Below are 27,314 nucleotides of genomic sequence, written 5' to 3' on the forward strand. Positions count from 1 at the left end.
AAGTATATCAATAAAAGTTTGAAGTTTTGGTAACAACTTTGTAAGTTCTTACTATTTTTATTTTCTGTTTTTATTTACTGTTTTAAATTTTTATATTTCATAAGTTGAGCCTGTATGACAGGCTAAAACATTCGTGCTAAATTATTACCTTACTATGACATGATCTATATTTATTTGTTCTTGAGATCAGATTGAGATAATAAAAGATCTATTTAAATTTTTGGAATTTAATGTAATATAAGAGTCTTTGGTTAGAACATAAGGTAAAAAGATGAACCAGGAAATGGTAAACACAAGGTTCGAGTTTAACCAGAAAAAATAAATTCATGTTGTAGCCCTTTAGCCTGCTTAGCCGAGAGATGGCGTTTAAGGCGTTCATGAGTGATTTTTATGAATTTATGATTCTGAGGTGGACCTCGGTAAAATCCTCTGTTGTTTAATTTCTTTGGTATATCTTTTATAAATCCTTTTATGTTTTGTAAAAGTTCCAAATATGAATCTTATATTCATTATTATTCTGAGATTTAAATTTTTCATTTTCTTAGCTCAATCAGAGTTGAATATGGTATATAGGCTGGAAACCAATAACCTCCATGTGTGCGAAAGCCACTAAAGAAAAGTTTGGTAAAACAAAGCCACGTATCAGATTCCTCATTCTGATCACAAGTCTCAGATGGCTCAATTATTAAATTAATATAATAATATAATATTATTATATAAATAATATTTATAATTAAACAAAACAAAAAAAAAAATTTAAAAAAAATGCTCTGCGCCAGTTTGGCGTTTAGGAAATGGAGCTGCCCTACATTGGAGATGAACCCTGCGCCAAAATAGCGCTATTTTGACGCAGGGTTGGAGATGATCTTAGTGTATTTTAAAAAAATGTATGCCAAAACACACACACACATATAGTAAGTTTATTTTTAATATTCAAATTCGGTTGAAATCTATGAAAAAATTTATAATATGTATACAAATCTGTCAAATTAAATTCTCAAGAGTCTGAAAATCTTTTACAACTATGCACAAGTTCTTACTTTTATTTAGTAATAATAATAAATATGCACAGTACATACACACATGCACACTTACCAAAAGTGGGGAAAAGGAGGAGAGAAAAAATCACGAAGCCCTTCCCAAACCCCTGTAGCCCGTCTCCCTTCTCCCTTCCATTTCCCGACCATCGCACGCCGTCCAGCCACAAGAGATCGAGGCGGCGAGCTCAAAAACCTCTTCCTCTAGCTCATGCGCCCCTATTCTTGCCTAGAATTTTGAAAAAAAAACAGCTGGATCGAAGCTGGTTTCGGGCCTGTTCTCGCGCGAGTTCTTGGTCCAATTTAGGTGAGATCTTGGCTACGTTTTCTTGGGATTTAGTAGCATGTTGATGTATTTTGGAAACCTTGTGATTTCCCTGCAATTTCCAGAAATGTTTAGCTTGTTCCGGAAAGTTTTGGGCGTTGTCCCCGGTGAGCTATCACCACGAAACCAAGAGCGATTAGCGTAAGCTTCGATCTTGTGTTTTCCGGGTCCAAAATTTCAGCTTTTGTTCGGTTTACGGGCTGCCGAATTTCAGGTTTTTACCCGTCCCGATTTAATTCCCTTTCATTTATTAGATTGCATGATATTGACGTATATATAGGTTATTTGTTGTAGGTTGAAGCATTGAGATGTGTTTGAAATATAATTCTTCGACCGAGACATTTTTATCAAATTAGTAATGCGAATATTGAGATTAAGTTTTAATGATTAAATGGTTAAGTTGGAGTTTTAGTAAATAAATTCAACTTTAGAAATTGTTGGGGAATAAGTTGGATTAATTTAGTTTTATTGGTGAATTCTGGAATTATTCGACTTATTTTATCGTTGTTAGGTCGAAGAGATTAAAGTTGAGCTTGTTGTGATTTCAAAGTCAGTTCAAGTATGTTACAACATACAACGATAACACATGAATTAAGTTTTAAACATAAATACGTGTTGTTGTTGTTTACATGCTTATATTGGTTATGTGTGTTGCTAAATGCTTCGTTTTTTTATATGATCATTGTGTGTCATATTCTATAGCATTTAGCATAAGACATGATATTATGACATTCATGTTGGGTCCTATTGTTTTTGTTAGCCCGTTGTCGATATTCGTTGTTATCTGACACTGTTGTTTATCTCGGATCATGGTGTAGCTGATAAGCCTATATACATTGATAAACATGAGATCATAGATATGATTGAACAATCCCGTTGTTAGTGTAGCCCTCGGGGTGAGCGCTGGGATTGTGATATCCAATTCTGGTTGTTTGTGCCATTCCTGTTACATGTCGTTACAGCTGTATGGAGACCGAGTTGGGGATGTTGATTAGCACAGCCCGACATACCTCGCATACTTAGCTGCATGACGATGTTGCTCCCCTACTCCCCTTTGTGTTGCTCGAGCATTATTCTTGTTGATCGTATCGTTTGTTTTGCTCTGTTTACCCATTGCTATTGTGCCTTGTTCATGCATTTCACATTTCATCTACATATATATTGATGCATGATTTATGTTATTGTTATGTTTGTTGAACTGTTTCATACCAGAATCCTAATCTCAGTTGTTTACGAGAGGCTGCTATGGTTGCTTTTGGGCATCATGGTAGATCTCCCAAGTGGTTTTGCAGCACCAGGCAGAGGTTCCTCTGGCGGAGCTCGTTGTTGAGGTCGGATTGCTTGGTTCTGTCCATTGGAGTCTCCAGCTAGTCTTTATGGTTATTTAGGAGTTTGTGCCAGTTCTATGTCATGTTTTATTATCCGGAGATATGTCCAGAGTATTTGTAAGGGTGTTTGACATGTTATTATTTAGTTTGAATTAGTTTTATTATGTTTTAAAGCCTTGCCGGCTAGTTGAACTCGTGTTTAAGATTGGTTGATGTGTGTCTGGTCGACAATTGCATGTGATTGTTTAGTTTTATTGCAGCGTCAGTTTTGAGTCTCTTTACTATTTTCTTATACATGAGTTTTTTGGGGTGTCCTACTTACAGGGAGATCATGACAAAATTTTTGTAGGCAATGAGGGCCATTTTAAGGTATTTTTAAATCATTTTCCATTGTAGAATTAAATTAAATCAATATTGTTTGATCATTAATTGTCATTAGAATAAATGGTCACACCAAAATACCTTGGGCTATGTGCTATCACACATCATAAATAAAATAATCATCTATTCTTCAAATCATACTGAACTTATATAACAAATATCATATAATTAATTACATTAAATAAATTACCAATTTTTATCATCAATATTACACATTAGCGTTATTTAAATCATTTTTATAAATCTCCAATTTCATAACAAGAATTTTGATAGAATTCAAGAGTATATAAATGACTCCATAGAGAAAAAATGACAGATTATGCATACATGAAATGATGACCGACAAACATAATAGATAACAGTAAAGATCCGAGTGGTAATATATTTGAGTTCAAGGGCTAGTTGGCTCCCTTTTGATTAAGAAGTGGAAATTTGAGTAACCATTAATGAGAATGCCCAATTCTTTATCGCCTATCCGTCTACGTAAACGGGGATACAGTCAATTTGTTATGATCGTTTCTATTTCATTGTTGGTGCCAAGTACAGAATTCCAGTTACCAAGCGAACTCATTCCTTCAACAACATTCCATCTCTTCATCATTTCAGCTAAAGTCATGTAGTAATTGATTTCGTCGTTATCTTATGGATCGGCACATTTGGTTGGCTTCCAAACTCCAGCCAGAGATAAGAGCACATAAACCACATGGCTCATACAATGCCTCTGATTAGGTACTCTAGAGGAGCAGTAGTCAACCAATTCTAAAACAGTGATGATACTCGAAAGTGTTTTTTCTTCACTAAGATCGAGATTCGGGTCAATGGCATTTGGGAAAGCGTATGTGCCTCTGCTGATGAGCATACTACGGAACCATGCCACTATATGCTGCTTTTCCCTGGTTAAAGAAATGTCTAAAGCATATCTTACGGTGATCAACTCCATTAGAATGACATCAAAGCTAGAAACATCAATTTTCGTATCACTCTGTCAGTTTCTGCACAATTCATGCAAACAAAATTCTCTTCGATTAAGACAATTAAACCACATTTCACATCACATAATAATATAATAGAGTACAAAATTTGCCAGAGCCTACAATGAGAACACCAATTCAAAGAGGCTAATCACAATCAAAAACTAAGACTAGAAACATTTGAATCCTTACGAACTAACTGAATCATTACATACTTGAAAACTGATTTACCAATAAATGAAAAGGCTACATGCACATTCGAGTGCAATATAGCCAAAAGTTCCGACAACTTTAGAAGCAGCTGAAGCTTCCCCATCAAGAGCAAGAGGCACATGCCACACGAGCCCAAAATTTGCAACCTTAGCCCTCATATCATCGCCAAGAAGAATGTTCGAAGGCTTAAGATCCTTGTGAATAAAAATCTTGTCAGCAAAACATTCCATCTCTCCATCATTTCAGCTAAAGTCATGCAGTGATTGATTTCGTCGTTATCTTGTGGATTGACACATTTGGTTGGCTTCCAAACTTCAGCCAGAGATAAAAGCACATAAACCACATGGCTCATACAAGGCCTCTGATTAAGTTCTCTAGAGGAGGAGTAGTCAGTCAGTTCTACAAAAGTGATGATACTCGTCGAAAGTGTTTTTTCTTCACTCAGATCAAGATTCGGGACAATGGCATTTGGGAAAATGTATGTGCCTTTGCTGATGAGCATACTGCGGAACCATGCCACTATATGCTATTTTTCCTCGGGTAAAGAAATATCTAAAGCATATCTTACGGCGATCAACTCCATTAGAATGACACTGAAGCTATAAACATCAATTTTGGTATCACTCTGTCAGTTTCTCCACAATTCATGCAAACAAAATTCTCTTCGATTAAGACAATTAAACCACATTTCACATCACATAATAATATAATAGAGTACAAAATTTGCCGGAGCCTACAATGAGAACACCAATTCAGAGAGGCTAATCACAATAAAAAACTACGACTAGAAACATTTGAATCTTTACAAACTAACTGAATCATTACATGCTTGAAAACTGATTTACCAATAAATGAAAAAGCTACATGAGCTTCCCCATCAAGATGCACATGCCGCACGAGCCCAAAATCTGCAACCTTAGCCCTTATATTATCGCCAAGAAGAATGTTCGAAGGCTTAAGATCCTTGTGAATAAAAATCTTGTCAGCAAAACCTTTCAAGTACTCAACACCTCTGGCTACATCCAGTGCAATACCAAGCCTTTTCCTCCATTCCAGAGGCTTCAAACCTTCTTTGTTCCAATTAAAGAAAAACCTGCTAAGCGTCCCCCTGCTTCATTAATTCGAAAACAAGATGCTTCTCACTTCCGTATATACAATATCCCAAAAGTTTGACTAGATTGATATGTCGAACTTTTGTATGGGCAGAGATCTCGGATTCGAACAGTTTCAAAGCTTTGCCGCTCGTCAATCCAGGTTTCATATTCTTAACATCGATCTTATTTCCATCATTCAATTCCCCTTTATAAACACTTCCAAATCCGCCCGTGCCAAGTATGTTTTGTTCATTGGAGTTATCTGTCGCATTTTTCAGCACTTAGACAGAAAACACCAAGCAATCATCCTTGACTAATTGAAGTTCTCGAGGACCGCTAGATCCCATGATACTAATCCCTCTATTCTCTCCATCAAGGCTTGAACATGCATTAGAAACATGACTTGAAGGCTCAACTTTGGCCCGGAAAAGAAAGAAAACCAACACTCCAATAAAAATACAAAGAACAACAAGAAGGGATCCCAAAATTGCTATAGTAGGAGAATCATAAGAACAATCCGTCCCAATGTTCACATTTCCATCTCTCTTTACGATCACACTACTTGAAAAAGCCTGTACTTCCCCATCAGTATTATCATCGGAAACATCAAACAGTGTACTCAGAATTGTTCCTGTTAATATATGAAATGACAAAAGCGATCTTCGAGGCATGGTTAAAATGTCAACACATGGATACCTATCTAACCCAAAAATCTCAGGTAAAACTACAGTAATGTTAGTATCACTGGCCGAAAACGTTTGTAAGATAGGAACACTTTCAAGACTCTCAGGAATTACCGAAGATGTAAAGGGGTTGTGCTCCAAATTGACTGTATGTAATGAAGTTGTACCATTGAAGAAATCCCACGCCGAAAACTTGGTGTTGTTGAGCAAGAGAGTCTGGAGCGAGTTCAACCCGGCTAAACTGGGCAACGGCCTGCCGTTTTGGTTATCCTGAACTTCAAACACTTGTAAATAAGTAAGCTAATTGATGTTTGAAGGAAGAAACCCACCAAGATTCTCTCGCCTAATTTGGATTCGAACCACTCAATTATCCGAACATCACACGTTCTTCCACTTGCACGGGTCCGAATCATACCAATACAGTCGACTGGTTAAGTTGAGACTCTTCTTCAGCCCTAGCATGACCGCCTCTTCGGTGGCTAACAGCGACAAAAGAGCCAAAAAGAAGATAAATCTTGACACCATGGAACGAAGAAAATTTTGTCTGCATAAATTGTGCAGAAACTAGCAGAGTGATACGAAAATTGATATTTATAGCTTCGATGTCATTCTAATGGAGTTGATCACCGGAAGATATGCTTTAGACATTTCTTTACCCGAGGAAAAGCAGCATATAGTGGCATGATTCCACAGCATGCTCATCAGCAAAGGCAGAAACGCTTTCCCAAATGCCATTGACTCGAATCATGATCTCAGTGAAGAAGAAACAATTTCGAGTATCATCACTGTTGCAGAACTGGCTGACTACAGCTCCTCTAAAGAACCTAATTAAAGGCCTTGTATGAGTCATGTGGTTTATGTACTCTCGTCTCTGGCTGGAGTTTGGAACCCAACCAAACATGCTGACCCACAAGATAGCGACAGAATCAATTACCGCATGACTTTAGCTGAAATGATGAGGAGATTGAAGGCTGTTGAAGGAATGAGTTTTCTTAGTAACTGGAATTCTGTACTTGGCACCAACGATGATATAGAAACGATCATAACAAATTGACCATATCCTCGTTTTCGTAGATGGATGGGTGATAAAGGATTGTGCATTCTCACTAATGGTTACTCAAATTTCCATTTCTTAATAAAAAAGAACCAACTAGCCCTTGAACTCAAATATATTACCACTTGGATCTTTACTGTTATCTGTTATGTTTGTCGGTCACCATTTCATGTATGCATATTCTGTCATTTTTTCTTATGGAGTCATGTATACACCCTTGAATTCTATCAAAATTCTTGTTATGAAATTGGATATTTAAAAAAAATGCTTTAAATAATGCTAATGTGTAATATTAATGATAAAAATTGGTAATTCATTCACTAGTAGAATTTCCTTGATTTACTTCGCATATTCAATGAAGTCATAGGTAAATAATTGCCGAAGTAGACGCACGTGAAGTAATAGAGTATCATTTTACTTCGCATTATAATCGAAGTCGTTTCTAAGAAATTATCGAAGTTTTTGGCCAATTTAATGAGAGAAAACTGGTCCAGAATTAGACCGATGTCAAGTAAAACAACATATTTTACTCAGGGCACTCCAATGTCCATTCATCTGTGGCTGTAAACAACCTACAGAAAAGCATTGGAGTGACATTATTTCGCAAGGTAATTGCCAAAATATTTATATCAATAATACGGCAAAAAGCCCATCAAAGGAAGGATATACACCGGAAATCATTACAGATAAAAATGATTTCAATGGGACAGTACAACCCGTCTTTATTTAACATGTCCAATAAACTTAGATACTCTCTGGTCTTGATTCATAATTGATTTATCGGTAAATTTAACCATAAAGGAGCTAAATCACGTCTGGAATTGAAGGACAAGTAACTAGACAAAAATGGTAAATTCACAAAGTAGGATCACACTATTCAATAAATCGGACCAAGAAATCTCGCAAGCATCTCGCTGAATTTAAGCTGGAAAACAGGGGAACCGAAATGGCTTTATACCCAACATCAGGCTGCCAAAACAACAAGGAAAAGAGGCCAATATCTCACCTAAAGTCCGATCTCGAGTTCGCGAACGGAATGCAGCAGAAATAGGGCTCTCCTTCACCCTGTTCTTCCGATCTATGGCATAGAAGATGGTGCAAGGTTAGGGAAACAAGGTAGCTGGCTGCTGCGCTCTTAACTTTGGCAGTAAGTGTTCGACGCGCGGCGGAAGAAGCTGGAGAGGAGAGGAGGTGAGAAATTTGAGATGGTTAGTTTTCGGGGAAATGGGTTGGGCTTTTTTTCCCCTTTTAATTACAATTATTTGTTTTAAAAAATTGTTATTTAATAATGTTTTATTTTTTAAAAGTTTAATATGGTTCATTTTTTTAATTCATCAAAACTACTCTGTCGAAATAAAATGTTATAAAAAATTAGAAGTGAAACCTGTTTTTTTTAAATTTGGAAGTAAAAAATTATGTTTTACTTTGTCGATGTTATTACTGAAGTTGATTGATATATATTACTTCATAATTAATAATCGCTAAAGTAAACATTGGCGAAGTGAAAAAAAAAAATCTACTAGTGATTTAATGTAATATGGTATTTGTTATATAAGTTCAGTATGAGCTGAAGAATTATTTATGATATATGATAACACATAGCCCTGGGTTTGTTTTGCGCCAACGATAACTTGTGAAATTATATATGTGTCAGTCTGTGTGGTCGAGAGTTTTATTTGTAATTCATTTTTTTGTAAAAATTGAAATCATCTTCATATGTATTTCACATAGTTGTGAAAGATTTTCAGACTCTTGTGAATTTAATTTGACAGATTTTTATAAACATTAATAATTTTTTCCATAGATTTCAACAGAATTTGAATATTAAAAATAAACTTACACATGCAAATAAAAAAATAAGTATATTATAATATATTTAATTATCATTTATAAAGTTTTATATATTTTTTCGATTATTATCCTTATATGTATATATATGTTTGTGTGTTTTGGTATACATTTTTTTAAAATACACTAACGTTGTAATTAAATTGTTGCATAACATATATATATAATTAAATTGTTGATATTAAATTTTTTTGCATAACATATATATATAATTAAAAAAATTTAAAAAAAAGTGAATTAAATTAAATTAAATTATTAAAAATAATTTTTTGTTACTCTTCGATTCTATGACAATAAAATTTTATGAAAATATTTTAATCGAGGAAAATTTGCATAGTAAAAATTCCCGATAAAAATAAAATATTTTTCGCTCGAATAAATCACAAGTACATGATATCAAGTAATAGTAAAATGTACCGGAGTACGAGTATCAATACAAAAAGACTGTATTACACAAATAATATTTTTAACTATTTATTCTTTAGCATACGATAATTTGAAGTAATTTTTTTAACTATTAAAATAATTAAATAACTAAGTGACTTGAGAATTAAAATAATTAAATGAGCAAACTAAAATGTGTAGTAAAAATTCAAGTGAGAAATGAATCTGTTGGGAATCTTGGTTCACCTACCTGATCTTGTTAATTTAACTAATTAATCTCGACAATGATTCATGTTTTTAACAGAATTTTTGTTAGAATTAGTTGATTGGTTGAAAGATGTTTAGAAGGGGGGTTGAATAAACACTCACGAATTTTATAATATTTTCGAATGAAGTGTCAGTTTTGTGACAAACTGAAACTAGGAATCTAGTCGATGAAAATCAGTTTAACTGATAACAGTTGCGAAAATAAACTGACTGAAAGATAGAATAAATAACTGAAGGAATAACACGAAAATTTATGAATGTTCGGAGATTGAATAACTCCTACGTCACCCCTTCTATCACAAAGATATTATATGCACTAAAAGACTTTGATCAATACAAAACTTTACAGACTCACTTCAGTTTGGACTTAACACCGCCAAGACTGAAACTCTTAATTTACTAAATATCACAGTTCTTCGACTGAACTCAGCACAACTGACCTAGTTAAGATCAAAATAAACAATACAACGATTTGTGCTTCTAAGCTTGAAAAGTAGCCTCAAATGCTACGAATAATTATGATAAATATGAGCTTTTTGATTCTCAAAAGAGAGTAATAAATTCACAGAGTAACAGCAAGCTTGAAAGAATAGATAGATCGTGTTGATTCAAGAGTTGTTTCTCAGCTGCTCTTCTCACCTATTTATAGGCTTCTCTTCAACGGTAACAATAAATAATATTTGAATCTTTATATCCGTTGATTGTCACGTCAATATTCTTCTGACATTCGTACACTATAAACTCTGAAATGCGGCATTCCACTACGAGTTGCAGTCTGCTTTGTACTGTTGTCTGTTGAATGTCCTTTTCAACTGATGACGTGTACAGTTGAATGATCAGCTGATAAGCTCACAACTGAATATGTCAACTGATCAGTGTTCAACTGATCAGTTAGTTGTCTTTGTAAGTTCAGTTCGACTGGTTTCAGTTGCCTTCAATAAACTACGCATTAATCTTCAGTTAGGCAACTCAGTTGATTTAAGTGTGATCAATTTAGTCCAATAACTTAGATCCTTAGTTTGTCAAACAACCGAAATTAAGTTTCCAAAAATTTCCTAAACAATTAACACTCCCTCTCAAACTATACTAAATTTAATTATACACAATGAAATAATTAAATCTTTTCAATTATTTATCAAGTGTAAATTGCATTTCGATCTATGAAATTCCCTAACTTTCGACCTATTGGACTATGACCATCAATATATATCCAACTCCATATCTCAATGTAAATTGTAAATCCACGGATCATGCTACTCGTTCCTATTGCAAACTATTCTCTCGAACTCACTCGCAATATGACATATTATTAAAGTTATCTACGCTTTAATAATTCTATGAAATACAATAGCACAATCAAGAATAAATCATAATTCGAGAGTTTAACTAACTAAAATAAGTTCCGGGTAGGATCCCCTTAAATCCCAACAAATGTTAAAAGTTAGCTACTAAAATTCATTCTAAATTAACAAAACAATTTTTATAATAAGATGTTTAAAATAAAAATATTAGACGGTTGAAGAACAGATGTCATGCCGCTTGAAAATACCGAAAATCTTCGATTTCTCTTCAACTCCGAACTTCTCTATCAGTTCCCTTTCTCCTTGGCTGCGTGAACGATGATAATACCCTCTCCAATCCGTGGCATCCGGTTTCCATGTAGGTCAGAAGGCCAAAAAGTTTGAAACAATCGCGAAAAAAATCTTTCAAAAATCAGAACGCGCTTGGGTGGACGCTTTTTTCCGCCCGAGCGGATGGTGTACGGCGCTGCATTTTTTCTTCAATTATCAAACGCGCCCGGACCGAAATAAATATCCGCCATAGCGGCAACCTGCCGCTACTATTTCTTGATTCATCACCTGAAAGCAATTGGGCGATCACTTGAAATCTTGTAGTTCCTTCTTTTCTTAACCAATTCACCTATACTTCAATCCAAACAATGAACAAAACACCTTTATATAACAAACACTATATAACAAAACGCTACAAAATAGATGCAACCTACGGGCTACATTAAACATGCAATAATAAGACACCAAATGACGTGATAAACATGTAAAAACTACATATATCATATATATAGTGTGATAATTTTATTAAAGAATTTTATATTTATAATTTTAGGCTTAATTGAATTTCAATATTATAAATTATAAAATGAATATATTAAAAAACAGGTTTTTTATAAATTAAATATTATTTTTTTAAAAAAAAAATTTGTAGTAATGTTTGTTTTTTATTTTTTACCACTTTTGTTACACGTATGCTCAAATATTTAAAAATCAATTAAACAATGTCGCTTCTTCATGTATCTTTTGCTATATAATTTAATATTATAATTATTCGTATAAAATATGTATTAAAATGACAAATAATTTCCAAAATTTCAACTGCCAAATTTTAAAAATATTTAAATCTATGACTTGTTGCTTTTCTAATTGTAAAAGTTTATCTACAATTTAGAAAATATTTTTACCTAAACCAGATTAAAACAGGAAAAAATATTGAAAATAAAAAAAAAATTGTATATAGAAAATGTGATTTGAAAGAGAGAAGACAGAGATCATATGTTGAAATAATATTAGAATTGGAAAAGATATAGAAGAAATGAAAATAAATAATTATTAGAGATCCATAAAAATCTTTTGGTTTTAATGAAATAAATTTTTTTACATCTTATTGTTGTATTTTATGTTTCAATGTTTGTCTTTTAATAACATTTATGGAGTTTTTAAAAGTTAAGGTTGAATACCATGTGTTTTTTTAAAACTACAAAAAAATATATTTTGAATACCACTAGTTTTCCATGAAGTTTATAAAAGTCTAGGTTGAATACTTTTTAATTTTTAAACTCCAGAAGACTTTTCAAAAGTAATTAAATTTTCCACTTTGAATAGACCCTCATTAAACTAAAATTTTGAATATTTAATTCATCATGTTATTCTTGAAAATAATATGAAAACTAATTGACATAAAAAATTAAATTAAAAAAAATATACATACACGCATGTATCGTGTGCAACGAGCGTTAGTATAATAGGAAGAGAAAGTCTCACAAGTCACATAAAGTTTAAGCGAACAAAAACTAGGATTTTTCAGAATTTTGTGTAATTATTTATTTAAATTTCATTAAAAATGACCATATATGTATATATATATGATTTTTCAGAATTTTGTGTAATTATTTATTTAAATTTCATTAAACCAACCCGAAGTCGAACGAAAACATAATTAACCCGATCAACTTGAACTAACTCGATTTGATTTTTATTTTTTTTGGTTTTTAACAAAATAATTAAATACACATAATAATAATCAATATATTTTAATTTAAACACATAATACAAAATCTCTCTTATATATAATTTAAATGTGAAAGTTTAATAATAGAAAATGTAAAATATATTTACTACACAAAATAAACAATTATTTTTAAAAATCAAAATGTTACAAAATAATAAAATAAAAAATAACATTTTCATTAAATTTTTTTAAACAAGATTAACAATTATAAGTTGAAAAGAAACAATTTTTAAAAAGAGTTATAATATAGTTTCCTAATTTAATACTAGCCTGTAACTCTTTATGTAACACTCAACGTACATATATCATTACTCTAAGAATAAATTATCAAACAACATGAGTTCAAAAGAAATAAATTACTCTCCTATTTCATCATCTAAATGAACAGTGATTCTCTATTTATGGATGATATGATCCGCCCGAATTGGGTGAGTTAGGTCGGAGCAATCCATCAGATTTGATAAGAGTTTTATGAAGAAAAAATGAGCAAGAGAGATTATATCTGTGATGAAGAGATATCTCTGTAATATGGCTTCAGCTATAACATGCAAACAAGGAAATGAACTCGTGAATGGGCGTCGGAGGGGTGTCTGACGTAGCCACTCTGATGCTTAAGTCAGCAGGTGTAGGTGAAGGAGAAATTGGTTGTATATGTTAATGAATATACGTAAAACGCTACAAAATCCCGAATCCCTAAAATGGAACACATACCTGCTATTTATAGGAGGAAATCCCATGATTACTTTGTTTTCAGTGCCCACCTGCTAATTAGGGTAGTATGGATGCCCATACCATGCTTCTGACAAGTTGTTCTGACATGCCAACCCCTGTGGTTCTGACAGTAATGATTGTAAAAAATAAGGTGCTCCATACCGCTGCACTCGAGTGAAGTGCTGATTCCGAGGTAGCCCGAGTAGAAAGCCTCCCGGGAACTTGTATGAGAGCTCGGGCTCCTGGTAGCCCGAGGAGAAGATGTCTCGGGCATCTACCTGCCCGGCTTCTGAAGATTCATCATGCATAGTGACCCTGATTTGGGTTATTCATTTAATATCATGGGTCATTTATGACCTGTGCTCTTATGAGGGTATCACCACCCTTTCCTTAAATATTCGGGCTGGAGTTTTATTCGCTGTCACGATCAGTCATGCTTGGACGTCAAATAGAAAGATAATTAATTCCAGATTGTAAAGGCATCGGAGATTCATGCCTCTTGGTCATGAAGTAAGTTGTCGGAGCCTCGTGTCTCCTGAACTTAGAATAAGATGCTGGGGCATCATGTCTCCCGAGATTAGAATATTTTTGTCATTTAGTATTCTCGGACAGTTGGGATGATGTCATGATGATGTATTCCCTAGAATTTGAACGGTCTGAAACGTTTCGTATTCCGAGAATATGAACAGTCTGCAAGACCTCGATTTCTGTGCACGTCCTTTCACCTAACCGCACAATTTCCAAGATGCATCCTATCCGTCCGATTCACCTTTAGATCAACGGTGGAGATCACTTCCCTCTGCCTATATAAAACGAGGGATCCTCCTCATTTTTCACTTTCTGCAATTTTAAAATCCTCAAAATTCTCTCCAAATATTCGACGCGCGATGCTTCCTCCATTCCGGCGACTTCCCACCACCGATCACTCGCAAATCCTCCATCCCATCATCTTCATAAGTCTCTCTTCGTTTTTTTTTTTTCAAATGTTGAACTCCACTTCTTCTATCTCTGGAGCGAATGTGCGAGGCTCGCCTAGTGATGAGTCCACCGCGACGCGCTCCGATTCACTCACTTCTCCCCCACAACGCTTTTTTATCCACTCTTCCTCAAAACCCCCAAAAAAAAAAAAAAACAAAACCCTCTCATGCCGCTCCTTCCCAAGCTCCAAAAAAGGGCGAGGGAAAAGGCAGGGGAAAAGCTCGGGCTTCTTCCCCTCCTCAAGCTGAGACACCGGGAGTTCCTTGGTTCTCCTCAATGAGCAGCACACTGCGCTCGGGGGCTGACGAGGAACTCCGGGCCCTAGGCTCCATACCCTCCTCTTTCCCAATTTTGATTCCCGGCCCCTCTGACAGGGCCAATAACCCCCACCCGAATTTACTACCTTTTTCGGGACCAAGTTAGAAATGGTCTCCGATTTCCCGTCCTCTCCTTCTACCTCGAGGTTGCCAAGTTCTTTGGCGTACCGGTTAATCAATTCCATCCTAACTCTTTCCGGATTATGGCCTCGGCCTATATCCTCTTTAAAATGCAAAACCTTCTCATCACCCCTCTGATTCTCCATTATTCTTTTGTCCGCCGGTTGGGAGATAATGCTTTCTCCCTGTCTGCCCGGCTAAAATCCCAGTTTCTTGATGATATCCCTTCTTCCCAGAAGGGATGGAAAGGACGCTTTTTCTATATCCCCCTCCCGGCCCCTCTGGCTTGTTTAACCAGGTTTCTCCCTTCTCTTCCTACACAACCTACTCTCCCCCGATCACATAAGTTTGAGGATCCCTATATCCGAAGCCAAGATTTGGTGGAGGTTCAAAAATTTTCCTCTTCTACCCTCATCTCTAATGAGAATTTGATAACATGCGGGTTGAGTGAACGGGCTGAAAACCCTATAGACCGGGTAATAGAAGAAGTTGCTGGCTTGGGCGCTCAACCTGTTAACTTTTAATTCTTTGAATTTTTTGCTTATATTTATCGCATACTTGATTCTTAATAACTCTGCTTCTCTCTTCTGACAGATAACTCAAAGATGCAAGAGGCCTTCACCAAAAAGTGGGCGGCCGAGAAGGAAGCGAAGGACAGGAAGTTGCCAGCTCGGAGAGCAGCTGCAGAGAAAAAGAAAAAGGCCGAGGAGGAGGTGGCCCGACGAAATGAAGTTGTCCGGGCAACAACTCAAACAGAACGGGAGGTGACTCGCTCGGACTCCCAAGAATCTGAAGATCATTTTCCGCTCCTTCAGAAGAAAAGAAAGGTTGTCACAAGCCCGGAACTGATTCTTGCTGAGGGCAATAGAGGAGGGAACCAGAGCACCTTCCCGACAACTCAATCCACCCCTCTTCCCCAAAATCAGCCCATCAACGATCCCCTCAATTCTGAACTGCTTCCCCAGGCCAACATCTTTTTGGAGGGAACTACACCTATCGATGTCAAAATCCTCAAGCAGATGCTCATTCCTGCTGAGGAGGCACTTCTAAAGAACTCCCGGTCCGCCCCCAATTTTTTTGAAGGATCAAACCAGATCCTATCTGTAAGTTCTCCGATCTCCTCACTCTTTTTTTTACTAACCCTTTATTGAACAGGGTGTTCAAATACTGATCTCGGCTTTCGAAGAGGTAGCAGCGGTGCCTACCTTGAAAAGAAATCAAACCCGGGCCACACAAGAGCTCCATGAGCAACTACAAGGAGAGCTGTCTCGGGCTCGATCTGTTCACGAAGTGATAGTTGCCAGCCTTCAAGCGCCCCTGGACACAGCCAACCAAAATTTGGACACGGCCAATCAGCAATTGGCACGGTCTACCGCAGATCTGGAAAAGGCCCGGGATGATGCCAATGTGGGCCTCGTCTGGGAGAAAGCTTTGCGAGGGACTATATCGGTCTTAGAATCAGGATTGATTCTTTGACCAATGAGGTAGATAGACAGATGTCCCGGGCGGAAGCTTCTGAGAGTTCCTTGGCTGCTTCTCAGTATGACAAGGATAAGTGGCAAGCCTCTTTCCTCCAATCTCCAGATTTCAAGGCAGCAGTCGAAGATCCCGCATATCCACTCTTCAAGAAAGACTTTGACAAATGCCGGGAACAATTTGAAGAGGTCGGACTCCTGCCTAAGGATAGGGAAGACTTTCTTGACTATGTATGAGCAATAACATCCCTTCCCAAGGATGCAGAAGAGGAGAATGCGGACCCCACATAGAAAGAACAGCCAGGGTCTAGCTCGGTAGACTTAGAATAGGATTGAAAATTTTCTTTCCTTCATTTTTCTTGTAATCCTTGCATTCGGGCTTTTATCAATTAAATATTCTTCATTTTAAATGTCTTGCTTCCATATATAAATTAATATCGCTTGCAATATAAATGACCTTAGAAATAATTAGATTCTTCTTACTCATACACTTCTTTCGAATGTTGAATCTCTGAATTTTTCTAAGTGTTATAAAATAGTCGGTACTTTCAATATGCAATCGAGATGTTGAGCCCTGAGCCGGGTACAGACCCCTAGGATGTGGAGCCTCGAGCTAGGGTACGGAGCGCTGGACTTAACAAGATAACCAGGGTACGGAGCCCTAGGCCGAGGAGCCGATCCCGAGACTTGGAGTGGTCGAGGTGCGGAGCCCCGAGCCGGGGTATGGAGCTCTGGGCTTAAAAATATAACCAAGGTACGGAGCCCTGGGCTGGGGAGCGGATTTTGGGAGTTGGAGTGGTCAAGGTGCGGAGCCCTGAGCCATGGTACGGAGCCCTGGGCTTAACAAGATAACAAGGGTACGGAGCCTTGGGCCGGGGAACGGATCTCGGGACTCGAGCCAGGGTACGGAGCCCTGAGCTTAACAAGATAACCAGGGTAAGAAGCCCTGGACTGGGGAGCTGATCCCGTGACTTGGAGTGGTCGAGGTGCAGAGCCCCGAGCCAGGGTGCGAAGCTCTAAGCTTACTAAGATAACCAGGGTACGGAGCCCTGGGCCGGGGAGCGGATCCCGGGACTTGGAGTGGTCGAGGTGCGGAGCCCCGAGCCAAGGTACGGAGCTCTGGGCTTAACAAGATAACCAGGGTACGGAGCCCTGGGCCTAGGAGCGGATCCCGGGACTTGGAGTAGTCGAGGTGCGGAGCCTCGACCCAGGTTACGGAGCCCCGAGCTTAACAAGATAACCAGGGTACAGAGCCCTGGGCTGGGGAGCCGATCCCGGGACTTGGAGTGGTCAATGTGCGGAGCCCCAACCTAGGGTACGGAGCCATGGGCTTAACAAGATAATCAGGGTACAGAGCCCTGGGCTGGGGAGTCGATCCCGGGACTTGGAGTGGTCGATGTGCGGAGCCCCGAGCCAGGGTACTAAGCCCTGGGCTTAATAAATAACCAGGGTACGGAGCCTTGGGCTGGGGTACCTCCCGGGTTTAGATATAATATTCATGCACTTTTTGAGAAGAAAAAAACTTCATTATATCTTAAAACAATAATTAAATCTTTTTAAGCGTAAAACTTTTTCAAATGAAAAACATTCGAGGGTCTCTTGAGAGAGCGTCCTTGAGCATTGTCCAGATAAAAAGCTCCCAAGTTATCTTAAAAGGTCCTTCCCACCGAACTTCCAATTTACCAACATCTCCAGCTGGATTGACTTTTTTCATCATCAGATCTCCTATTTGAAAGTCTCGGATTCGGAATCGCTTGTTATATGATTTCATAACTCGTCCTCTATAAGCTTCCATTCGAATCATAGCCCGACCTCTCTTCTCCTCCACCATAGCTAATTTCATCGCTCGGCTCTGATCATTATTATCCGGGTAAGATTCTACCTAGGTAGATTATTGCACGGTCTCAACAGGAATAACTGCTTCAGAGCCATACACTAGGTTGAAAGGAATTTCTTGAGTAGGTGCTCGAGGAGTAATCTTGTATGCCCAAAGAACACTAGGCAGCTTCTCCACCCAGTCTTTTCCTTTGCCCTGTAGCCTAGTTTTCAAGGCTTGCACAATAATTCTGTTACAACCTCTGTTTGACCATTTGCTTGAGGATAAGCAACATAAGTGAAAGACTGAGTAATCTTCATTTCTTGGCACCAGGATGTGATCTTCTTCCCTTGAAACTGCCTTCCATTGTATGAAATTAGCCTTCGGGGAATCCCGAATTGGCATACAATATTTTTTTATAGAAACTTTAACACTTCTTCCTCGGTAATCTTATCCAGGGGCTCGGCTTCTACCCACTTGGAAAAATAGTCAACTGCTACCGAGAGAAATTTCTTTTGAGCTCGGGCAACTGAAAATGGACCAACAATGTTCATCTCCCACTGATCGAAAGGGCAAGATGCCCAGATGGGCTTCATAGGAGTAGCCGGGCTGTGCTGAAAATTAGTATGATTTTGACAACCATCACACGCTCGGACCACTCGAGCCGAGTCTTGGCTTATACTCGGCCACCAAAATCCAGCAAGCATTGGCTTTCGGGCCAACGTTGTTCCTCCGAGATGCTCTCCACAACATCCTTCATGTATTTTTTGGAGAATATAATCCACCTCTCCCCTAGAAAAGCACTTCAACAAAGGTCCCTTTTTTCTCCCGGGGGGCTATTACCACCACTCCCACTCCACATCCAGAGAGGCTAGACGCCCCGTCCACAAATACTCTCCAAATCTCATCCTTATCAAGCTGAATCATCTCAAACTACAAATCTTGCAGGGCCTGCGCTTTGATGGCAGCTCGGGGCCTGTACTCAATATCATATTCTTCCAACTCCACCTTCCACTTTATCATCCTCCCGGACACTTCTGGATGAGTTATGATCCTTCCAAGAGGACTGTTAGTGAGCACAATAATTTGGTGCGATAGAAAATAAGGCCTCAGTTTCCGGGCAATCATAACCAATACCAGAGCTATCTTCTCCGCTTCTCTGTACCGGAGCTCAGATCCTCTGAGAGCAAGGCTGACATTATAAACATGATTTTAATCAGAGCCTTCTTCCCTTATAAGCACTGAACTGACAGCATACTCAGTGCTAGATAAATATACAAACAATTTCTCCCCTAGCTCTGGCTTCACTAAGACCAGAAGTTCTGCCAAGTGACTATTAAGATCTTTGAAGGCCTGCTCGCACTTCTCATCCCACCCAAATTATTGTGCCTTCCGAAGGACTTGGAAGAATGGATAACTACGATGTGCGGATCGAGATATGAACACCGAGAAAGTGAAGCAATTCTCCTAGTTAGCTTTTGAACTTCTCGGATAGATCGAAGGGATGGCATGTCTAGCAATGATTTGAATTTCTCCGGACTCACCTTGATCCCCCGGTCGGTAACCACAAAACCCAAAAATTTACCACTCTTCACACCAAATATACATTTGGTTGGATCGAGCTTGATCCCATAATGCATGAGAGCGGAAAAAGTCTCCACCAAATCAGAAATGAAACAAGAAACCTCTCTAGACTTGCCCAAGATATCATCAACATACACATCCATATTTCTCCCCAATTGCTTCTCAAATACTCTGTTCATCAGACGCTGATATGTTTCCCCAACATTCTTCAACCCAAAAGGCATGACAATATAACAGAATGTGCCCCCCGAGGTAACGAAGCTGACTTTCTCTTGATCACTCTTGGCCATGGGAATTTGATGATACCCCTGGTAAGCATCCATAAAACTAAGTAATTCAAACCCAGAGGTGGAATCCACCAACTGATCAATCCGGGGCAAGAGATAAAGGTCTTTGGGGCAAGCCTTGTTGAGATCTCTAAAGTCCACACACATCCTTCACTTCCCGGCAACCTTTGGTACCAACACCACATTTGAAAGACAGGTAGGAAATTGTATTTCACGAATGTGGCCAGCCTGTAGAAAATATCGAACCTGTATATCAATTACTTTGATCTTCTCTGGACCAAAGTTTCTCTTCTCTGCTTGATAGATTGAGATCCCGAGAGGATGTTCAGATGATGCTCAGCTATCAGGGGTGAGATCCCGATCAATTCTTGTTGGGATCACGCAAAAATTTTAACATTAGTTTTTAAACAGTTTATTAAACTGATCCGTGTGGATAAGTCAAGCTCTCGAGCCACCCAGATCTCCTTGCCAGGTCCAATCTCCACCACTTCTTGCTCTTCCTCCGCCACAAAGTGCACCTTCCCCTTATTGGTTACTCTCTCCACCTCCTCACCTCTACATACTCTCTGCTCTTCTCTTCTCGTCTTCTTCTTATCCACCCGGACTGCTTCCACATAACACTTCCGAGAAGAGGGCTGGTCTCCCTGGACTTCTCCTACTTGATTTCCCACCGGAAACTTTATCTTCTGATGATATGTGGATGCTACGGCCCTCAGTTCATTCATGGCCGCCTTCCCCAGAATAATATTATATGATAATGGGGCATCTACAATAGTGAAAGTGGTCATGATAGTATTCTTTAATTCTCGGGTGCCCAAAGTTAAGGGCAAGATAATCTCTCCTTCCGGGTAGACAGCATCGCCGGCAAAGCCAAAAAGTGCAGTTTCCACTGTCTCCAACTGATATCCTTGCAAATCCATCTGGATGAAGGCTTCTTTGAAAATAACATTTACGGAACTGCCCGAATCAACAAAAACCCTCATGATGTCATAATTTGCTACCCGAATTTGGATTACTAGGGCGTCATTATGGGGAGGACTGATACCCTTGAGATCATCCGGACCAAAACTGATAACCGCCTCATTCCTCCTCACTTCTTCAAACTCCATGCATTCTCTCATACTCCTTGATTTCCGAGCCCGATTGGAGACACCATCGATAGAACCTTCAGAGATCATTTTTATTACCCCCAAGGCAGGGGGTGAGGATTTCTTCCTCTCGGGCTCTTGATTTCTCTTCCCACTAGGGGCACCTCTTGAGCTCTCCCGGGCACTGGGTCCTGGCTACTGATTTGTCCAAGGTGGCAATCTCGACCTCTTATTTGGTGGATTATATCCTGGGATAACAGGCGGGACATAATCTCTCTTCAGCGTCCGACAATCTTCTATATTATGGTAACCCACTTTGTGAAGGGTGCAATATCTCTTCTTCTCGGGCCTCGCAGGCTGCGGAGTGCGATTCAGATCTTGCGATTTTTCTGCACTGTATTCTTGTACGTCTCGGTCCCGGGCAATCTTTAAAGGCACGTGATGAGAAAAATGCCCGGGATTACCCTTCCTCTGCCCTCTCTCCTCGGGTCTGGCAACCCGGTCACCCCTCTCTCTCTTCAAAGCCTCCATTTTCTGCTTCTGAGCTTCCTCCATATTAATGTACTTCTCCGCCCAGGCCAAAAGATCCTCAAAATCCCCGGGCGTCTTCTTGGTCAATGATCAAAAAAATTCCCCCTCCCTTAGCCCCGGAGTGAATGCAGTAGTTTTGGTCTCGGGGGCACATGAGGAGAAATCCAAAACAACTCGATTGAATCTTCGGATGTAAGCCCTCAAACTTTCTTTCATGCTCTGCTTTACTTCAAAAAGACTGAAACAGTTCTCTTATACTTCTTACTGCTGCTGAAATGATGTAAAAATACATTTTGAAAATCTTCGAAAGATTGTATGCTCTGAGGAGATAATCCTTCAAACCATCTTTGGGCCGAGTCCACCAAAGTAATTAGGAACACCTTACACTTAATTCGATCCCCATAGCAAAGCAGCATGACCATGTTCTCAAACCGGGCTAAATGTTCCTAAGGGTCAGCACTGCCATCATAGTCCCTGATTTTTGCAGATTTAAAATGTCCGGTAGCATCAAAAAATGGGCATCATTTAGCGATTACCCGAGAATGATTCCGACTCTCCATTTGTCCCTCCAAAATTCTCATCTTGTGTCTCAATTCCTTCAACTCCTCGGCCATAGTAGGAGACTTAGAACCAGCGCTAGACTCCCTCTCCTCCATCCTCACTTCATCCTCTCTCACCTCCTGCTTTCGCTCCTGCTCTCCTTCAGGTTAGGTAGCATGATGAGAAGGGGCCCTTCTTGCTACAGCTGTTCCCACTACATTGGATATAATTCGAGCCAAATACTCCGGGGAAAAAGTAATAATAGGTGGAGGTCTGCGGGCGGAGGACCACCTTGTCCAGAGATAAGTGCATCATCTCCAGGAACCCGGGAAGTATCTTGATTTGTCCTTCTTGTAGGAGCCGTGTCTTCATCTTGAGCTCAATTTCCCACATATGAAATGATCTGGACGAATTGGGTGAGCTGGGTCAGGGCAATCCACCGGATCTGATAAGACTTTTATGATGGAAAAATGAGCAAGGGAGAGTATATCTGTGATGAAGAGATATCTCTGTAATATGGCTTCAGCTGTAACCTGCAAACAAGGAAATGAACTCGTGAATGGGCGCCGGAGAGGTGTCCGGCGTGGCCACTCCGATGCTTAAGTCAGCATGTGTAGGTGAAGTAGAAATTGGCTGTATATGTGAATGAATATGCGTAAAACGCTCCAAAATCCTGAATCCCTAAAATGTAACACATACCTGCTATTTATAGGAAGAAATCTCATGATTACCTTGTTTTCAGTGCCCACCTGCTATTTAGGGTAGTATGGTTGCGCATACCCTGCATCTAACAAGTTGTTCTGACACGTCAACCCATGTGGTTCTGACAGCAATGATTGTCAAACATAAGGTGCTCCATACCGCTGCACTCGAGTGAAGTGTTGATTCCGAGGTAGCCCGGGTAGAAAGCCTCCCGGGAACTTGTATGAGAGCCCGGGCTACTGGTAGCCTAAGAAGAAAATGTCCCGGGCATCCACCTACCTGACTTCTGAAGAATTCATCCTGCATATTGATGTTGGATCTCGGTTTTCTACGTGCCCAAACACAGCGGAAGTTTTAAAATTTTTATTTTGACAATCAAAATATATGTTTGAGCACTCGTATGGTTTTATAAATTAAACATACATAGGATGTTTAAAACTTTTATACCTTTGGTGAATTAAATCACTTGGCTCCAACTAATCCGATATAGGCGGATCTAGCTCTTGATGAATTCCTACGAACGATCTTCATAATCCTTTTTTTATTCTTCTAATCAGTTCCACGACTAGAAGATTTGATCTCTTCCAAATTGCACTAGAAAATTTGGAAGAAGTTTTAACGTTGGAGATCAAAGTATGAGAGACGGCTCAAATTTTCTCCAAAGAAAAATGGCCGAAATTTGGAGAGGAGGAAGATAAGGAATTTTGAAAATTCCAATGTGTTATGGAGGCTAGGGTTAAGTCTCTTACTTAAATAGAACCTCCATGACCTAATTACCATAATATAATAATTAGGCCTATATAATTAACATTAATGGACTTTATTAATTAATTGAACTAGTCCAACTAGTTTAATTAATTAATCAATGTCCATTAAAACTTGAATTATTTAGTATGTTAGACTTGTACTCTTACAAGCCCATTAAACACACTTCTCACTATATTTAATTTAATATTTAATAAACTAAACTTTTGAGTTTAATAAATTAAATCAATTATAAATTCAACTTTTGAATTTAATATTTAAATTATAAATTCAACTCCTTGAATTTATCACCTCCAAAATTTAATATTTAATAAACCCAACTTTTGAGTTTAATAAATTAAATTCTCAAAATTTATAAATTCAACTCCTTGAATTTATTCTCTCCAAATTTTATAAATTCATAAATTCAACTTCTTGATTTTACTATCTTATAAATTCAACTCCTTGAATTTATTTTCTCAAAATTTAATTATCATAAATTCAACTCCTTGAATTTACTATATGATAATATTAATTCAACTCCTTGAATTTATTCTCTCAACGGGAACAAAGGATCAAGTAATTGTGTGACCCTCAATGGTTCAGGGATACAGCGAGCCGTGTGTTCACAATTCTTTGTGATTCAGAATTACATTTATTCTTATAAGGGCTTACCCTAGTTAGCCCTATTCTTTTCATCAACACCTTGATCAAGAATGTCATAACTCATTTCTGATTGCACCCATCGGATCATGGTAAGAGCATCTAGTAGCATCGCCCCATGATCCCCTAGGTATCACTGATAGTGCCTGCAAGAACCAGTCGAGTATGATTAGCATACAGTACGGTCCCTTCATCTCATATATCCCGATCGAATCGGCAACCATTGGTTCATCGAGGGTTGCATAATAATTTGATAACTATATGATACATATAAATAGTGACATCGCATGTACCATTGGAGAACTCCTTCTCCAATGTACATCTCATACTCTGACCAGAGATTTCACGCACTATTATTTCATCAGATCACATAGGATATCCACACCCATGGGTGAGCGGTGAATCCCCGACTACAATGCACTGGCTCCTATATGTGTCGCAACTGTACCCAACCTCGCCACCTGATGACTCTCCTGGAGCGAGTAAATGAGTCAAAGCACAACCCTAGCATATAGAGCCTCAGTATTGTCCCGGGTCGTAAGGACTAATGGTGTACAATCATAATCACAGACTTATCCTCTCGATGAATGATAACCACTTGGAAAGTCCGAGGGAGGGTTGTTCGGTATAATCATCATATGACTACCCATCTGCATGTTTGGACATCTCTATGCCCTTACCAAGAAACACAGTACACAACATCAAAGATGCTAGTCTCGAGCTCAAGCGACCTTTATCCATGTTTTAGACGGCTGAATCGACTAGGAACGAATTTAGATCATACAGTGTTTACAAATGAGTTTGAACATCGAATTACGATTCATTTGTATTAAAGTATAATCAAGGTCTTTATCTATGTTTGATAACATGTGTATACAGATAAAGAAATAACAAACCATGAAATAATGAATTATATTAAAATAAAGATTGTTTATTACATTTGAGTCAATAAAATCCCTAGCCAACAATTGACTTGCAGGGCATCTACTCTAACAATTGACCCTGATTTGGGTTATCTATTTAATTTCCCGGGTCATCTATGATCCGTACTCTTATGAGAGTATCACCATTGGAAGATCACTATAGTATCTTCCAAAATGAAGGATGCGACTGAAAGAGAGTTGGAGATGTTTTCCTCATATATAATAAAAGAATCCTCCGTTATAAGTGAATTTGCTTATATTTGAGAAGGGGAGACTTGAAAAAGAAACAGAAAACTAGTTTCTTCATTCGAGAGGTTGTGTGATTTGTGAGGTATCTATCTTATATTATACTTGTGCTTTCTATTTTCATATAACTTTTATATAAATAAATAATATAATAGAAAATATGAAAAATGTCATATAAAATTCTAATAGGGTTTGGTCGTTTGGTTCATCATTTCTTGATCGTTAAAATTTTAGATATTGTGTGATTAACATGGACTTTGACTCATTTTTTTCTTCTTGTAATTGGCTTTTATTTAACCTTTAACTTGTTAGAGATGTATTTTCTTGGTGGCTCATTTTGTAACATACAATCTTTTGAGGTCATTGGCAATTGCATCGCGTTTATTTTTATGTACCTTTCGAACATGTAAGAATACACAAATATTTTACGAGTATGATTACGAGGTATATAAATATATATTTTAAGAAATGCATTTAATATCATATCTCTTTTTGGAGAATCCAAATCCAATGATCTAAAATCTATTAAATTTGGCAACGGAAATAGTTGAATTATAGATGTGATAAGAGTGGGGGATTGAAAGATTGTAGAAAAAACACATGCAGAATATTTCTAGAATAAGTTTCAGTCATTCAATTTCAAGAGTTAAAATAATTATCTCTCAATTTGTTCGCTGATCCTATCACTTTCTAATCTCTGCATGTTTGAATTTCTATGAATTCAATCAAGACTACAAAACTCATTTTTAAAGTCTGAGAAATAACTAGGATAAGTTAAATAACTTCCATGCCAATAATTGAAAACTGTTAAAAGTAAAAATTTATGGTAAAAAAGTAAAAATCTCAAACTCACAAAATATATCAAACTACACTTTATAAAATTTTCTCTCTACTCAATTGTGATTTTCTTCACTAATTGAGAGACCTATTTATAGAATTTGTATGAAAATATGGAAATAATACAAAAATAAATTTATCATTACATACATCATCACACAATAATTTTCAATATTTACAACTCTTATTTTCAACATTCAACTTTCTTATTTTCAACACTCTTCTTTGTGATGATGATCATGATAAAATGATTGTCTTCATTACGTGTTTTCATACTGTCTCGTTAAAAACCTTACTAGGAAAAATTCATTGGGATAAAAACCATAGTAAGGGAAAAAGAGTACAGTCACGTAAACTCTCTCTCATGTTAACACGAATGATTCTTCACAAATTTAATAGATTGCGTATCACAATGTTATATATATGCTTTCTGAATATTGTCGTAGGAAGTGTCTTTGTGAAGAGATCTGATGAGTTTTTACTTGATTGAATGTAACGAATATCAATATTTTTATTCTTCTCAAGCTTTTGGGTGAATGAGAAGAACTTAGGAGGAATATGTTTAGTTCTGTCGCTTTTTATGTATCTTTCTTTCATTTGAGCAACACATGCAGCATTATCTTTATATAGTATCACATGCTTCTTGTCGAATGATAATCCGCATGAGATTTGAATATGTTCGGTCATTGATTTTAGCCACACACATTCACGGCTTACTTCATGTAGTGCAATAATCTCGGCGTGCTTTGATGAAGTTGTTACGAGTGTTTGTTTCTGTGAACGCCAAGAAATTGCAATGCCTCCACGAGTAAATATATATCCGGTTTGGGAACGTGCCTTGTGTGGATCAGATAAATACCCAGC

At 37.8% G+C, this 27,314-nt stretch overlaps 1 protein-coding gene and 1 pseudogene across 1 annotated transcript; both read right to left on the reverse strand.

Moving 5' to 3' along the window:
- Positions 1-1,279: 1,279 nt before the first annotated feature.
- On the reverse strand, positions 1,280-8,309 carry LOC142527102 (receptor protein kinase TMK1-like; annotated as a pseudogene).
- Positions 3,712-4,485, reverse strand: LOC142525983 (receptor-like kinase TMK2). Its single transcript, XM_075630263.1, has 2 exons — positions 4,274-4,485; positions 3,712-4,027 (listed from the first exon to the last, which is right to left on the reverse strand). Exons 1-2 carry the CDS (start codon positions 4,483-4,485, stop codon positions 3,712-3,714), a joined length of 528 nt encoding a protein of 175 aa, XP_075486378.1.
- Positions 8,310-27,314: the final 19,005 nt, after the last annotated feature.

Source organism: Primulina tabacum, chromosome 15 (assembly GCF_025594145.1).
Source record: "Primulina tabacum isolate GXHZ01 chromosome 15, ASM2559414v2, whole genome shotgun sequence".
NCBI classification, from domain to species: Eukaryota; Viridiplantae; Streptophyta; class Magnoliopsida; order Lamiales; family Gesneriaceae; genus Primulina; species Primulina tabacum.